The sequence below is a fragment of the Genypterus blacodes genome, unplaced genomic scaffold (assembly GCF_046128005.1).
Source record: "Genypterus blacodes isolate CSIRO-AG114 ecotype Tasmania unplaced genomic scaffold, CSIRO-AGI_Gbla_v1 ptg000039l_1, whole genome shotgun sequence".
NCBI lineage: Eukaryota > Metazoa > Chordata > Actinopteri > Ophidiiformes > Ophidiidae > Genypterus > Genypterus blacodes.
The window spans coordinates 6,260,375-6,276,413 of record NW_027466852.1 but is presented as its reverse complement, the minus strand read 5'-3'; the positions used below and the strand labels follow the sequence as shown (position 1 = coordinate 6,276,413).

The window sequence follows — 16,039 nt, the reverse complement described above, 5'->3', positions numbered from 1 at the left end:
ACTGCACTAAACAGCCACAATGGTCTAATAACAACATTAAACAAATCAAAGCAATTAAGCTACCCATTAATGTAACAAAATCACCAGACACACATGGAAATCAGGTTATCCAAATGCCAAAACATATTGAGTGGTTTGATTTGGGGTTCAGTTCACTTTGATTGCCGCTAAATTGAGAATTACAATATAATGGTTTATACTTTCCACCACAACAAACCCAATCTTCACATCACCACTCATCCTTAATAGAAATAAGGAGGCATAAAGTGGCCCTTTAATCATCATTATGCAAGAAATTAGATCCAACAGCATACGATGAATGTTATGCATGCAAATGTTAAGCTATGTCCCCGACCCATATAAAGCATCGATCAACCAATTATCCATTCATTTTAGCACTTGTTTGCAGCCATTCAGAAGTTGCTAAAAACACATGAAACATCACAACTCATATTGACAGTCGTGCAGTGGACCTCAGTTGTTTGGTGGTTTTGAAATATAAAGCTTTAAATGTATACTGGTTAAATTCGGGATAAAAGTTAATCGATGACCATGTTAACCAATAACACCCCATAATGAATTCACATGTATTTTACAATTTAAGATTTAAGATTTAAGATTAGATTTAAGATTTAAGACAAATACAAATTCAAGAAAACTGAAATAGAAAACCCAACATGTATTTATGATCCCCTGCTGTGAAATGTCATTCTGTCATATTATGAACATGGATTATTACCTAATAGATACTAGATAATGATTATGAGGGGTAAAGCAACGTTTGAACTAAACTTAATACCTCATAACGATTCAAGTTAGATCAGATGTTTAAACATACACACGCAGCCACAGGTGTGTTTGCTGCCCTGACACTTGTTAAGTCTCATTACGTCACCTTCCTTCTCTCAAGTCTTCATATATTTCATTCATAGCTGGAACAAATGTGGGCGATGCAATTAATCTTTTTCCATCATGTTCGATTAGACATGATCATTCCTCTGCCTGCCGTGGAGTCGTATAGTCTCTCTCTCTCTCTCTCTCTCTCTCTCTCTCTCTCTCTCTCCCTCTCTCTCTCTCTCTCTCTCTCTCTCTCTCTCTCTCTCTCTCTCTCTCTCTCTCTCTCTCTCTCTCTCTCTCTCTCCCCCTCTCAAGAAGAAAGCAAGAGTAGCATGAAGTTGTGCAGGAGCCGCCGTGACGCCTCCATACCGCCGCTCAGCACCACGGACAGCGAACGGCTGAATGCCCCGGACACACAACTTTGCACTTTGCCAGCAATATGAAATGATTGAAGGCTATTGGAGAATAATTTGTGAATTGTCTGACTAAAATCTTACAAGGAAGACTTCCGTTTTTGGGGAGATCTTACGCGCGTTATGGACGTTTTCACACCACGCCAAAGTAAGTCTGCTCTTGTTTCGCTCTTTTGGTTGATGAGTCTCCGTGTCCAAGTGTGTCTCCATCTTTCTCGTCACACCATAGCGGAGCTCCGCGCGTAAAAGTCACACTCTTTCAAACAACACACACAACACACGCGCGAACAGCTGGACGGCGTGTGTGGGGTTTGCTGGTGACCGGCGGGTTAACGCGATTGACACCGGGGACAAACCGGTGATCACCGGAGCTTTAATGGAGACGCCTATAGAACTATGCAGCACACTGTGTAATCTGATTGATAATGACTCATGCTGCACAATAGAGTGACAATCTCCAAATGTGAGTGAATCATGGTGAATCTCTGTCTCTCTCCCTCCCTCTCTCTCTCTCACACACAGACGGAGAGAGAGAGAGAGAGAGAGTGAGAGATAGGGAGAGAGAGAGTGAGAGGTCTTTGCATATGCACAGACCATTGTACAGACCACAGTGCCTCCTTTCCCTGATATTGACACCTTCCTTGTAGTGTTTGATGCTAATCCCTCTCCTTTCCCCTCCTCTCCTCTCCTCTCCCCTCTCCTCTCCTCTCCTCTCCTCTCCTGCTCTCTTTTCCAGGGGAAGCCAGGGGAGGTGAAAAAACAGGGTTCAAGCGCTTCCTCTTGTGAAAACTGGAGGGAAAACCCCTTCATCCTAATCATAACTGTGAAGTAACACCTTTTTTTCCTCAACATTACAATGGAGCACCGGGACCAGACTCAGTGGGTTCCCCGTTTAGCCGACCTCAACTCCTCCTCTCCTGCAGCACCCTCCCCCTTCCTCTTCCCCTCCTACATGTATGCCCACTTCTCCAACTTCTCCTCCAACGTGTCCACTCAGAGTGTCCCTTTCCAGGGCAGCAGCACTCTGGTGACAGCTGTCATCTCCCTGACAGTGTTCCTGGTCGGCCTTATTGGCAACACTCTGGCCATCTACGTGGTGCTCCGCTACGCCAAGATGAAGACCGTCACCAACATCTACATCCTGAACTTGGCTGTGGCTGATGAGCTCTACATCATCGGGCTCCCCTTTGTCACCACACAGAATGTGCTCTCCTATTGGCCCTTTGGCTCCTTCCTATGCCGTGTTGTGATGACGGCAGACTCAATGAACCAGTTCACATCCATATTCTGCCTGACAGTGATGTCCATCGATCGCTACCTGGCTGTGGTTCACCCGATTCGCAGCACCAAGTGGAGACACCCCCGTGTGGCCAAGGTGGTGAGCGCAGCTGTGTGGGCCATGTCCTTTGTGGTGGTCCTCCCTGTCGTCATTTTCTCTGATATCCAGGTATAAACTCCAAACCTCCAGTCTTGCTGCTGTATGCTTTGAATTTCACTATGGCAGCTGCATCTCAGCCCAGTGAGCTGAATCCTGTTGTTCCGCCCTATTATCCAAAATTATTGCTCAAATGATGGTACACTGGTCATTTTAAACATTAAACAACTTTCACAGAAATAATTTCCAAACTAGGTCACTGAGCTTGATTTTGATTCAGTTAGAGTGTGAATATAATTGGATAGTCAGCTTTCATTGCATTTCATCACAATTCAGTGCATGGATCAATGGTGTGAAGCAAAGGTTGCAGATTGTTAAAGAGGGTGTAAGAAGTAGGCCGTGCGTTTGAAATAGAAGAGATGGAGCCTTATGGATGAAGGACAACATCCTATATCTTGTAGTTAAAGTTGCCATGACACAGACAGCGTTTTGTGTTGCTGAAGGTCATTTGTCGTGTTTCTGTGAAAGAAGCCACAGCACCAAGGGCACCTTTCCATTCTTGTTGTTTAAGTCTTTGCTTTGGAAATTTTACTTCAATACTAAATATGTATTATATTTTGTCTCCTTTCAGGACACATTTAATTCATGCAACATGATCTGGCCGGAGCCGAACGATGTGTGGTCCACAGCCTTCATCCTGTACACGGCAACGCTCGGATTCTTTGGACCACTTCTTATCATTTGCCTCTGTTACCTACTTATCATCATCAAGGTGTGTGCGTGTGTGTGTGTGTGTGTGTGTGTGAGAGAGAGGGAGAGAGAGAGAGAGAGAGAGAGAGAGAGAGAGAGAGAGAGGTAGACTATACTGCCAATTTCAACGCCATCCTCACTGTCTCTGTTAGCACTTTGTACCACTTGTCCATCAACCCTCACCATTAGATTCTCCTCTCTCGCTCCCTCTCTCTGGATTGCTCTCTTGCAGGTCAAATCCTCAGGTGTACGAGCAGGCTTCACCAAGCGCCGACGTTCCGAGCGTAAAGTGACGCGGATGGTGGTGGTGATTGTGGTGGTGTTTGTGCTCTGCTGGCTGCCTTTCTTCATCATCAACATGGTCAATCTGGTGGTCATCATTCCAGAATCCAGTGTCACTGCTGGCATCTACTTCTTCGCTGTCATCCTGTCGTATGTCAACTCCTGTGCCAATCCACTGCTCTACGGCTTTTTGTCTGACAACTTCAAACAGAGCTTCAGAAAGGTAAAGACATGCGTGGGTTTTTTGTTTTGTTTGGATTTAGTTCCTTTTCTTACATGGCCTTTTTTAAATTCGTGTCCACGCTCCTTATATATTGTGTGTCTGTGTGTGTGTGTTGGAGGGGACTGATTGCCCGCCTGACTGATTGAGGGCAATTAGCGTCTGGCTCTGATCCTTCTTGCTTTTATGTAAGAAACCTGTGCATCACCAGCCACTACTTGCCTTTAACTGCCTTTAACCTTTATTGATCCCATTGCAACATCTCTTGATCATGTCTATTTCCTTTGTATACAATCAGGAAGATTAAACACAACATACAGCATGTGAGCATGCAGCTTAACTCCCTCCCTACCCCTACATTTAAGCACAGGCACCTGTAATCTCAGGCTTCGATGACTACAAAGTCTTACCAGCAGGTCTGCTTGCATCTACCGTGAAACCACTTCAAATGTTTCAGAATGCCGACTTATGCTGCAACCTCAGTGAGGCTCCGGAGATCATAGTATTCCTCAAAAGACATACAGCAAAACATCAAAAGAGCAGACTGATGAACACATCCCAGAGCGTCACACTCCGTATAGCACAAGCACCACATGCAGCATATTTAGTGTTTGAAGTGACATCCGTACACAGGAAAAAAAAAATAATAATAATAATAGGAAAAAAAATAATTGTGAAAGCACCAGAGGCCACTTAAAATTCAGCACATACAGAATCAGTGTATGAACATTATGCCTGATGCAAAACCCGTAGGTCCAAATGGCGGTAGCTAATGCTGCGGGGAGGGCGTGGTTAATTCTCCATATCGGCACTGTGAAATTATTATTATTGTATTTTAATGTTTATCTGAATCCATAAGATAAAAATATTTATTGCCAGTGATAATTTAGTCTCAAATCGTTGATTCTAAAATTGATTGCCAATTCTCTACATAGAATAAGAAGTTTAAAAAAATAACAAAAATCTGGAGCCGCCACTGCTCATATCGCTTAAGAATTACCACTGGCTAGGTCACAAGCAATCCTATGACACGAACGGGAGCGGTTTGGATAATGTAAAACTGATTGACGTAACATTCCTATTAACTCAGTGACATGATTGTATATATTTTACATGTGTGTTAAATGCTAGGCTAGGCTATCTACTTGACAACAACAAGTGTGTTTGATAAGTTAAACCCACAAATATAAGATTCATTCTAATTCTTTTCTCTATGTCAGTCCCGCTCAATTTACAACAATTCTCGATGATTAGGTTCATATAAATTCCTGTGCATCATGCTTACTGCAATTCAAATTAACCAAAGGACTAAGCCCTTCACAAGGTAAACGTGGAAATATAAGTCCTCTAGAAACTACTACAATAATCGCACAAAGGATAATCAGACGCAGATCAACATTAACAATTATCAATTTATTTAACATTTGAACGTTTGAAAGTCTAATAGTTAAACAAATATCACTAGTAGCTAAACATAGAGTAACATGTGAATTCCCAACACAAGGCGTACCAGAATTAAAAAAAATACCTTCATTCTGTAACACGTGGCTGCATGCAAAATCACACAATGTATGTGGAAACCCCTGCCTACTGGGAAAATCTCCAAGTTTAACACGTAACTGCATGTAAAGCACATAATGTACATGGGAGCTCCTTTAAGGGAATGACTCCCAGAATTGTTCGTCGAATTGACTTCAATAGAAGGTGGAGATGATGTGAAGTTATTGTCCATCTTGCCCTGGCCCTGGTCTCTCCTGCTGTGTGTGACCAGACTCCTTTCCTCTCCAGTGTATCTGAGATGTTTCCCCTGTTGTCCTGATAGCATGTGTGTTACACAACAACAATAGAACACAATTAGCACCTATGTCAAGCTCTCAAATGGTTGAGTGTTAACAGTCTTTTGTACTGGAAATCAGGTAGCTCTGCTCCATCTGTACCCCCAATGGTGAAGGGCTATCAGCTCTCTCCATCCTTTGTAGTAAACACAGACTGTTGGAGCCAGAATCCTGATTATAAACTTAAACCTTATGCTGACCCTATAACTCTTATTGTATTTATTATTGATTTATATATATTTTCATCTTACAGTGGCAAAAACAGCAAAAAGAAGCACTGAAGATCAAGAAGTATACTAGATAACACGAGTACGCATCTGCAAACAGATGTGACAGCATCTTAAATTGTGAAATCTATCTGATGTTCTAACTGCTATATAACACTGAGTGTCCAAAATGTTGTATGACATTTATATGACATGCAGACATTTTGGTTGACATCAGACAACAGACATCGATTTCCAGTGTCCCATGGAATCCAGATACATTTCTGTGCTCATGCAGGTGCTGTGTGTGAGGAGTATGAGGTGCAAGACAAACGGTGTGGAGGATGGAGACCCAACTGCCCCACGCACGGAGAAAACCACAGCCCATGACTGCGTCCTGCTCTCAGCACGCAACCAGGTCTACCAAGACCCACAGAGCAGCCAGGTACATGTGTGTGTGTGTGTGTTATTTATTTTCAAGGAGTCACTAGACAGACTTTAGATACAAACCTGCCCTGTTTAGAAATCCCTTTAATCACATTCACATCATTAACGGAGGAGGAATTGAAATGCTTCTTTTCCATCAGTAATACTCTACTACTACATACTACTACTACTAATTAATTAATTAAATGTGATGTAATGGGCTACACATTCTAAATATTTCGTCGTAGCCAAATGTTTGATGGCTTTTTAAAGTGGTGTTTGCTTTTGTTATCGATTTATGAGCCGAAGCTATGAGTTGCCATACAGACAATTCTGATGTTGGCTTTTGGCGAGGTCATTTATATTTCTGCAGATAATTCTCTTGCACTCGTCTCCACCATAGCTATTTCTGATTATTTTTCATTCCATAGAAATAATGATGAGGAATCTGAGGCTTTTGTGCTGCGTAATCCTGAGGACAGGAGCGCCTTGGAGGATTTTCATTTCAGATGCTCAGAATTAGGTTTCACCTATTTAGGAGTGAGGATATCGACCAATTCAAAGTCTCTGTAAGCAAAATTTTGGCCCAACTTTTGCACGTATCAATTTAGACTGACTTAATTATTTGGTTTGACCTCCCAATCTGCTGAATTGGATTTTGTGTCTCACAGAAAGTCTGTACAGGATCCTCCATATTCAAGACCAATGGTTAATATTTCCTCTCCTAAAATGTTGTGGAAAAGGTAGAGGTGCATGTAGAGCCGCTCAGGCCAACACTCAGCTGGAACGCTCTTTATGTCATGTCAGATGCGCCGTAACAATAACAGATGTGAAAACATAGCACACCATCAAAACTCCTGTTTAATACAAAGAAAGAAAACCGAAGGCTGAAGGAATATGCAATTCACACACACACACACACACACACACACACACACACACACACACACAGACACACACACACAGAGCCCCTGTGAAGGCCTGCTTTCTGTAGCCTCGCTTGAATTTGAGAAACAGTTGATCCAGAACCAGAATCTCTATGATTAAATCTGTCTCCATACAGCCAAATAGTCACTTGAAGTGCCAGCCTGTGAGTGCAAACACATTTTGAGGGGAGTTGTGAAACGCTCAGTCCAATCCGACAGCAAATCTCTTAAGTACCATGGTTGGAAGTGAGTCCCATACTCGCTTTAATAGCAGGGCACTACTTTACTGACAAAGGATGTTTCTACTTGTTTTTCATAGCTGTTCTCTTATCAGTGAGTTTGAAGCCAAACACAGAGGGCAGCTGAAGAAAAAATTGGTTTTTAATCTGAGCAGCAGACAGGAGTCGTACAAAACAGGATCATGCAGATCAAGCCAGAAACCTCTGTGATCAGCAGAACCAGGTCAGCTACAGCCTGACTCGTCACTAACACCAAGAGGGTGGAGCAGATGACTCCAACCCTCAGATCACCGCACTGGCTCCTTGTGTGTCAGAGGATGGAGGTTAAAACATCACTTCTAAGATTACTGTCTTTAAAACATGAGATGGTCCTAGAGCCAAAATACATCTCTGATCTGCTTGTGCCTAATGAAGCATCCAGACCCCTCAGATCCTCTGGGGAAAGGATCAGGCTTTGATTTTACTTGAAAGCACAGCCAGTGAAGACCTTTTATAGTTGGCGCATTCTCCTAAATAATAATAATGGAGAGAAATTATCTTATTGGATTCTCTGTTGCAATATTCACAGTCTCACTAACATCAGTCACAACCTTTTGCGTCAAAGGGAAGTATACGCCTACCTGTACCCACCGTGCCCAGGATAAGAAATAATGAGCACAGGAAACACAAGGACACACGAGGAGAGCTGCGGTGAGGACTCAAATGCAGGCAAATGCAAAAATAATGTTAAAGAGCTGTCTGTTTAATAATGAAACTCAAGTCATGGGAGAAGAAGGGGGCAACAAAAAGGGCACAAATCACCTCAGGGCATCACAGGTTCAGAACTCATAGCAACCAATAATAGAGACAGGAAGGGCAGAAGTCGTAAATAACTACAAGGTAACTAGGAACAACAAGGAACTCATGATAAATCTTAATAGGGAATCTAACAGGGAATTGATGATTGACAACAAAACAAATGCACTTTAGTGATGCATCAAGGAAAAATCAATTGTTCCCTTTTCTGACTGTCAGGATGGAGACAGAGGGCGTGGCTGTGACGCTGCCTGTTGCTGTCTCCCCTGACACTTGCAGAAGAGTTCAATTCCTCTCACATGATGATGTTCCATGTGGTTGTAGTGGCGTCACGTGGCTCCCGTGTAACACAAGAAGGCATCCGCTCCCAAGATGTCAGTGAATGTACTAATGTTACAATATGAATACAGTAAATGACGTAAATGACGTAAATGATTCAGAACTAAAGATGCATATTAGATGAGTTAAGAGTACATCTTAGAAACAGAATCACATGCTCGGAATCTCTTGAGCCACTACTGCTAGATACTTTTAATTATGTGTGAGTATTTTCCACCATGACATACTGGTAACTTTGGTGTTTCTTTTTTCACTTCCCTCTCCTCCTCCTCCATCACCATGCCTCAACCATTATTCTTTGTCCTCCTATATTCCCTCTCTCCCTGCTTTGCTTACATGGCCTTGTTTGCTCTTTTCACTCCCTTTATCCGTGATCGTATGCATCCTCTTCTTCTCTGGTCACTGAAGATTTCTCCTCATCATCCAGGCTTACATACCTCTCAGACTGCAGCAGAACTCCACAGCTCCACTTCGACATCTCAGTCACCCTCCCACGATGACGGAACTGGACCCACCTCCGATGTGATAACCTCTGCAGGAGCTTCCATAGTAACCACCATGGTAACTCCAACAGAACCACCCATAATCACTGCCTTGACTTCGCCTTCCTCTGTACCTCCACAGGAATTGTGACCTTTTGTGTTGTGGAAAGTGGGAGGAACTCACATTGAGCTTGAGCAGAACAATGATGAGAAGGAAATTATACATACCAGAGTAAAAGGGAAGGCTCAGAGGGGGTTGAAGAGGCCAAGAGAGGAAAGAAGAAATGGTGATATGATGCTGGTCTCAGCAGGAAAACCTCATTTATGACAAATTTTCCAGTTGTATCTACTGATGTATCAAATATAACACCTGCACATGTTGTTTATGCACATGTATGTTACTACACACACACACACACACACACACACACACACACACACACACACACACACACACACACTCATGGTATGTGTGTTTCAAGTCCCTTAAGCAATCTCTCAGCACTACTTCACTTCTCAGTGTGCTCCCATGCATGTGTTCCTGTTGTTAGGTTTATTTTGTGCAGCAGCATATCAGCCTTCACACAGACCATTTCTATAAATTCCACCTGTCTAACATAAGTGCCTTTCCTACTCCTCTCATTAAACATCACTCCTCCTGAATGGACACCACCCCCCCAACACAACCTGTATATTGTTACTTTTCAGAAGGAAACATCAATGGGAACACATTCAAAGAGAAAATGCAGGGTTACCGAGTACATGACAAACGTGAAATAAAGACCTTACCTCTTACAGCTTTAATTAAACAACCAAACAGCATTATACACGGTCGCCCATTAGGATGAAATTAACAATTATTCCAAGCTTATGGGCAACAGTATATATGTATCTTTATACACACTGTTGCCCATAAAGTTGGAATAAAAAAATAATTCCAACTTATTGGGCGACCGTGTACATTAATGAGTGCATTCAAGCTGCCTCTCAGCTGCCGCTTCTATCTGCTTCACTAGAAAGTGTCAACTTATTAAATGGCATTTGAATGGCTTTTGGGGTTCTTATGTATAATTGTTTCTATTTTCAGATAATAATAATTATCTGCTTGCTGTTTGTCAGCTTGTTAGTTATATGTACAGTGGCAGCTCAGTGTCTTTTTGCAGTGTAATTCAAGTATTAGACAGATGGCTCTCTTCTGCATAGTCACACTGTTTATTTTGTGCACATTGTGTGTCATATGTGTGGCACACTTGTATGTTTGTGGCTGTTTTGCACATATGTGTTGCTTGTGCCAGTTTGCTTATTGTGGAGGCTATGATCCTGGTAAATGTAAAGCACTTGCCACAGTTCACAGCAACAAATTGTTCTCAGTGTTGTAGTGTTATAATGGTTTGTTCGGTCACTTATTTATGTCAATTTTTATCTGCACAATACTTCAGCTCACACAGCTTCCCCATGGCCTTTGTAAAGGTGCCGACATACATTCACAGCAGAGTGCAGCATGGCGGGTTTATGAGCAGGAAGAAATAGTTCTGCGTTGTTTCCTCCCCCCCTCACACACACACATTTATATAAGAGCAACAAACAAACAACAAGCAAATATAATCAAATCACATTATATGAAATTGAAACAACCATTAGAGCACAGCAAGAGCTATAAACAATAGCACATAAACAATAGCACATATACACCCATATACAGTTTGCTCTATTTTTATATACTGTCTACTATTACTGGTTGGTCTCCGTTTCCTCCTCCAACACAATAAAGGTACTGGAGAATTGGTATTTTCCATAGGCGTGTGAACACAGCACAGGGGTTGGCAAACAACTGATCTGGTTATACTGTGAAAGTATGTCAAGACCCTCATAGTGCAATGAAGTCTGCAATTTATTTTAAAAGGGATTGTGTTGTTTTGGGATTCAAGCCACAACAAATCGCAAATTAAGTAATTATCAGGGTGTGATAATGAGGAGACAATCTGTAAAAGTTAACCAATCAAAACACACACATCTAATGGAAGAGTTTATAATGCAGGAACATGTATTATGAGAAAATACAAAGGATGGGTGTGATTTTTTTCAACCATTTTTCTTCTGCATATGACAACATTTTATTGTCAGTATGGCGTCAAAAATATGGTCTGGTGCATATAATGAGCAGAAATCTTGTCGAGAAAAAATAATGAAAGCTGCAAAACCCTGCATGATGAATATTAATGCTTTTCAGATGTTAAATATTTTTTATAGTTATTTCTAGTCATGGTTGTTCAGATGCCTAAGTGCTGTATGTTTATTGGGTGACGTTAGAATAAATTGATGTGATCATGATGTCAGCTGTCCTTTCCGTTTCTCTCTCTTGCTCATACTGACAATTTGAATCAGTCCATTTTATGATAAACCAATGAGCTAATGGAACTGATGACCAATTTAAAGGCCTCATTTGCATTTTGCAAAAGTAATTGTGTCATTGTTTTTCTACTAGTTAAAATAATAAAATTTGTAAACAATTTTTCATTCCAAACCCTGAGTGAATCACATAAAACAAAAGAGACAAGAATGAAGTCTGTGAGTGTAAAAGCAGTTTGAACATTGTGTTGGGGGAGGAGTTCCAGGAAGCAATCCAGTGACAGCAGGTGTCTAATTATAACATCCTGTGGATGGTAATCATATAGCTCAAGACCATCAACACAATTTACAGCTGAGGAAGGCATCAATTGTTCCCCCCGCTTAGGCATTATGCTGATTACAGTCACAGTATCAGTTTGAGTCTACAGAGTGATTTATGTACTCAGTGGGGGAGGAACTTCTAGTGGCTGCCACAGTCTTTGTTTTTCTGGAAGTCCACACATTCTGCTTATTATTTTTACATAATTGTTACACAGCCATGACAGCAAATTGGTAAATTAGGGCTGTAATGCCTTTCTCCCACACATACCCCAGTTGTCTGGATGGAAGGGTTATGCTCTTTCTGTAGTGGTGATGACAGGGGCGTTCCAGTCTCAAACCTCAACCAATTTGTAATCTTTTATTAATTAGTGCAGTGCACTTGGATAACACTTGTGAAGGTTGAATGTATATCTGCCAAGGAAGATTTTCCCATGATGCCAGACTGCCCTCATCAAAATCACCAACGACCTCCTGACACTGGACCCATCAGAATTCACATCCTCCTAGACCTTTCTGCAGCCTTTGACACAATCCCCCACACTTTCCTCCTCAACCGCTTATTTCACCACCTAAGCATCACTGGCACTGCACTCTCCTGGTTTCAATCCTACCTCACAAGCAGGAAACTGGAGTCTGTCACCATCCGCAACTCCCACTCTTTCCAGCCTCGGTCAAACAAGCCGTGCCTCACGGCTTTGTGCTCGGACCCCTCCTTTTCATAATCTACATGCTCCCCCTCGGTCAGATCATTCGCCAACACGGTCTCAGTTTCAATTCCTACGCAGATGACACTCAGCTCTACCTCAGGACCACTCCACTCAGCTTGTTTCTGTTCTGTTTTAAGTGTTTAATTGTGTTAAGCATCCTTGGGGTTCTTGAAAGGTGCTTTCTGATTCCAAATCATTATCATTATTCTTATTCTTATGATCTACTGCATTTAGTGGAATAACTAATAGAGGGTACTCAGAGAGCGCATAGCTCCGCCAAGGTCGAGTAGTCCTCCAGCTATAACTATCTGTCAGGTTATTGACTCGACCATGACCCTCCTTACCCCTCTGACTAACCGACAAACGTTTGATTCTACCATGTCTGGTTCCAAAGTGACTGATACATAACTGTTGTTGTTGTTATAGCGCCACCATCTGGTCGTTTCATGTTTCATTGTTGCGTACAGTAGACTTATTGGTTCAGAGAAACAACACATTTAGTTTAGATTGAGTCACACCCACCCAACTTTGCCAGCCAAAAGTAAGTAAAAACAATAAAGAATGTTTTTCTTTCTTGCTGTGTTTTATTTCTTAAGTACTGAACATTCACAAACTTGAGCATTGTCACTTCTCATCCACTGCTGTTGTAGTCTTTTTTATTCTCTGCACCTGTTCATGCTTGTTCTCTTGTTTTCTCTGCAGTTTTTTCAGGGGTTCTGCCTCTATCTGCCAAACACACTCACATTACGCCCCAATCCAAAACAGCTATGAGCGTCTGTGTCCTTTCCATCACTGGATTCCATTCCATTCAGGTGCTTAGCAGAAACCATAAAATTATAGTTAGTTAGTTGTAGAATTAGACTATACGCGAGAAATTGGTTCGTGCCTCTGTGTGTTGGTTGTTATGACAACCCATCTGAGCCTATTTTTGCTCAGCTTCATAATAGCTTGGCCAAGGGTGGCAACCAATGTTCCCTCTAAGCTGCGCGCGTGCGCAATCGCGCACTACTCGCACATTCTCAGTGCACAAGAAAATCTATGCTGCGCATAAAATAAAATTCAACATAAACTGTAAATGAATTGGACCAATAACCTTTTATTCTGTACCATTTTGCAATGTAACTCAGTGAGTGACAGGTGTCACTTACGCTACGCGACGATCATGGACAGCACCCCCCCCCCCCCCCCCCCCCCCCTTCAGATGTTGCTCACAGTGGTGCTCAGTGTGCTCAAGGCGCTTGTGTGTATTCCCAGACACATGAAAAATTAGAGGGAACATTGGTGGCAACCCCAGTTCTCGCTCAGCTCAGGTCCACGCATTACGGAAAAAGAAACACTGTGGTGGCAAAGGGCTATATTGTGAGGGCTCAGGTTCTGGACCCAGAAACACTATTTCAAACATGTAAAAGGTAAAAAATAGTCTTCACTAGGTATGCACAGGCAAGCAAAATGGCAGTCAAACTCACAAACTAGACAGGCTATGAACAGTCATCATCTTTTTTGTGTAGAGAAAGTAGGAGAGACACACACAGAGAGGATAAAAACGTGTAAAGTGAACAAGTGAAAGAATGCAGTCCTTGAAAAAAAAATGTATGTGGGAGTCAAATGACAAATCCTGATCAAATTCACATGAAAACTATTTAGACAGTTGAGTGATTAGTATGAGAAAGTATGTGCTGTCTGTTACCCAGGCATATGGTTCTATTCCTGAAGTTGATCATTTATTCAGTGGCCCTGAGTCTTCACTATAAGATTATGATTGACATAGAGGTTCTTTCAGTGAAATGACAATTGAAGCTTGTAAAATGCTCCCCTGCCCATTTTCTCTGCATTAAGACATTGAGTAATTCACTTGGGGTTTGACTGTCACACATGATCATTATCTACAGAGGTACAGTAACAATGTGCTCAGCTGAGTGACAGATGATAAAAAGGGTCACAGTGAGGAGAGTTCTGACCCTCAAATTGAAGCTGACTTCATTTCAAAGACAGAATAATGAGCAGAAGATCTATGTAGATACGATTTTTGATTATTATTATAGCAATTTTTCACTTTTTTTTTACTTCACAGTAATGCGGTAATAGCATCCGGCATCTGTTATTATGGTCTCCATTCATCCACCCCTCTACCTTATTACGCCTATTTGCATTCCATTTTCCTTTAGTATTGACTTGATCTTTTTCTTTCTCTTTTTCTACGGGCTTCTTCTCATTAACCATTTCACCATTCCTTTTTTTCTTCTTCTGTTATTGGGTCCATTTGTGGTGCTGTCTATACAAACACTCTTTGCAGGCCATGGTAAAGTTAAAGTTGAGTGCTGACAAGTCAGAGCTGTGAAATTGCAAATTAGGTTTAAGTATTATGAGGTTCTATCTGGCAATTTGAATAAAGAGGAGTTAAGCACAAACTCGGCCAGTGAAGGATGATTTATATTGTTGTGGGCTTATTTTTGTATTGTTCAAATTTCTTGGTTTGAGATTTGAAAGAGTCAGAAGTTCAGCCAGGTAAAGTAGCGAAACTTTAAAGCCCTATATCACAAATTCACAGACAGTATATGAAACGCACACTAAAATGAGCCCGAGCTTGTGCGCAGAAACTACACTCGCTTTTCCTTCTTTATCTGTGGAAAGCAGCTCCAGGACATTTTATCCCTGGGTGTTCAATGAATTTGAAGGGATAGAATTCAGGAATGTTCATAACTGTATAAACAAACTGTTAGAGGTGTGCCAATACACATATAAAATCATCTGTTTGAAATAATTCTGCAACATCTCTACAAATGCACAAAAAGGTCATGAAGTGTATGAATGAATCTGGAATCTGTGGACTCACCAGAGCACATGTGGCACGGCTACAGTTTAATGAATATCCTTTAAGAATTTCCACTGGTTGTTTCAGACTAAGATTTGTATCTCTTTCAGCACCACGGGTCAAATCGGCTTTTGGCACTTCTGCGTCTTTGAACATGAACACTTCATCTTGGTCGCCATATTGTTATTCTGCCAAAGTAAATATGACTGCATGAGTTTTTCGCTGCTTTTGGATGAACAGCAAAGACCTCAATTCCGGATGCTATTCAAACGCGTTGACTGTCGCTTTTGAAGGCATACAGCTGTGTTTTGTGTATGAATGGAGATCGACCACTGTCATGATCAAAGTTTGATTTATTTTTGAGTGCTGGCTGGATGCTGAGTGTATTTCTCCCACTGTGACAGCTGTCAAACCTGTTTGGATGTAGCCAAACTGCCTTGGAAAGTGGAGAAGCTTGCTGCTTATTACAAAAGCAGACATATGTACATTACAACATGAAGGTGGAAAGGGAATTGATTAAAGTACAACCTGCCATGGATACTGGCAACCCGGGCCCCATCATCTCAACAGGTTCAGTACAGGTTTAGGGTTGGCCTCCTGTAGACTCACAGAGAAAAGGGAGTCAACATTTACGTCTGTACTCAGGATTTAGACACAAAATTTAATCTCTGACTTGCAAAAGGACTAACTGATGAAGATACGCTGATAAAAGGAAACTCCACCTC

The 16,039-nt window shown here is 41.7% G+C and overlaps 1 protein-coding gene across 1 annotated transcript; it reads left to right on the top strand.

The window, feature by feature from the left end:
• Positions 1-2,106: 2,106 nt before the first annotated feature.
• Positions 2,107-9,276, top strand: LOC142996930 (somatostatin-like receptor F_48D10.1). Its single transcript, XM_076148055.1, has 5 exons — positions 2,107-2,697; positions 3,257-3,397; positions 3,608-3,880; positions 6,217-6,363; positions 9,052-9,276. Exons 1-5 carry the CDS (start codon positions 2,107-2,109, stop codon positions 9,274-9,276), a joined length of 1,377 nt encoding a protein of 458 aa, XP_076004170.1.
• The last annotated feature ends 6,763 nt before the right edge of the window (positions 9,277-16,039 follow it).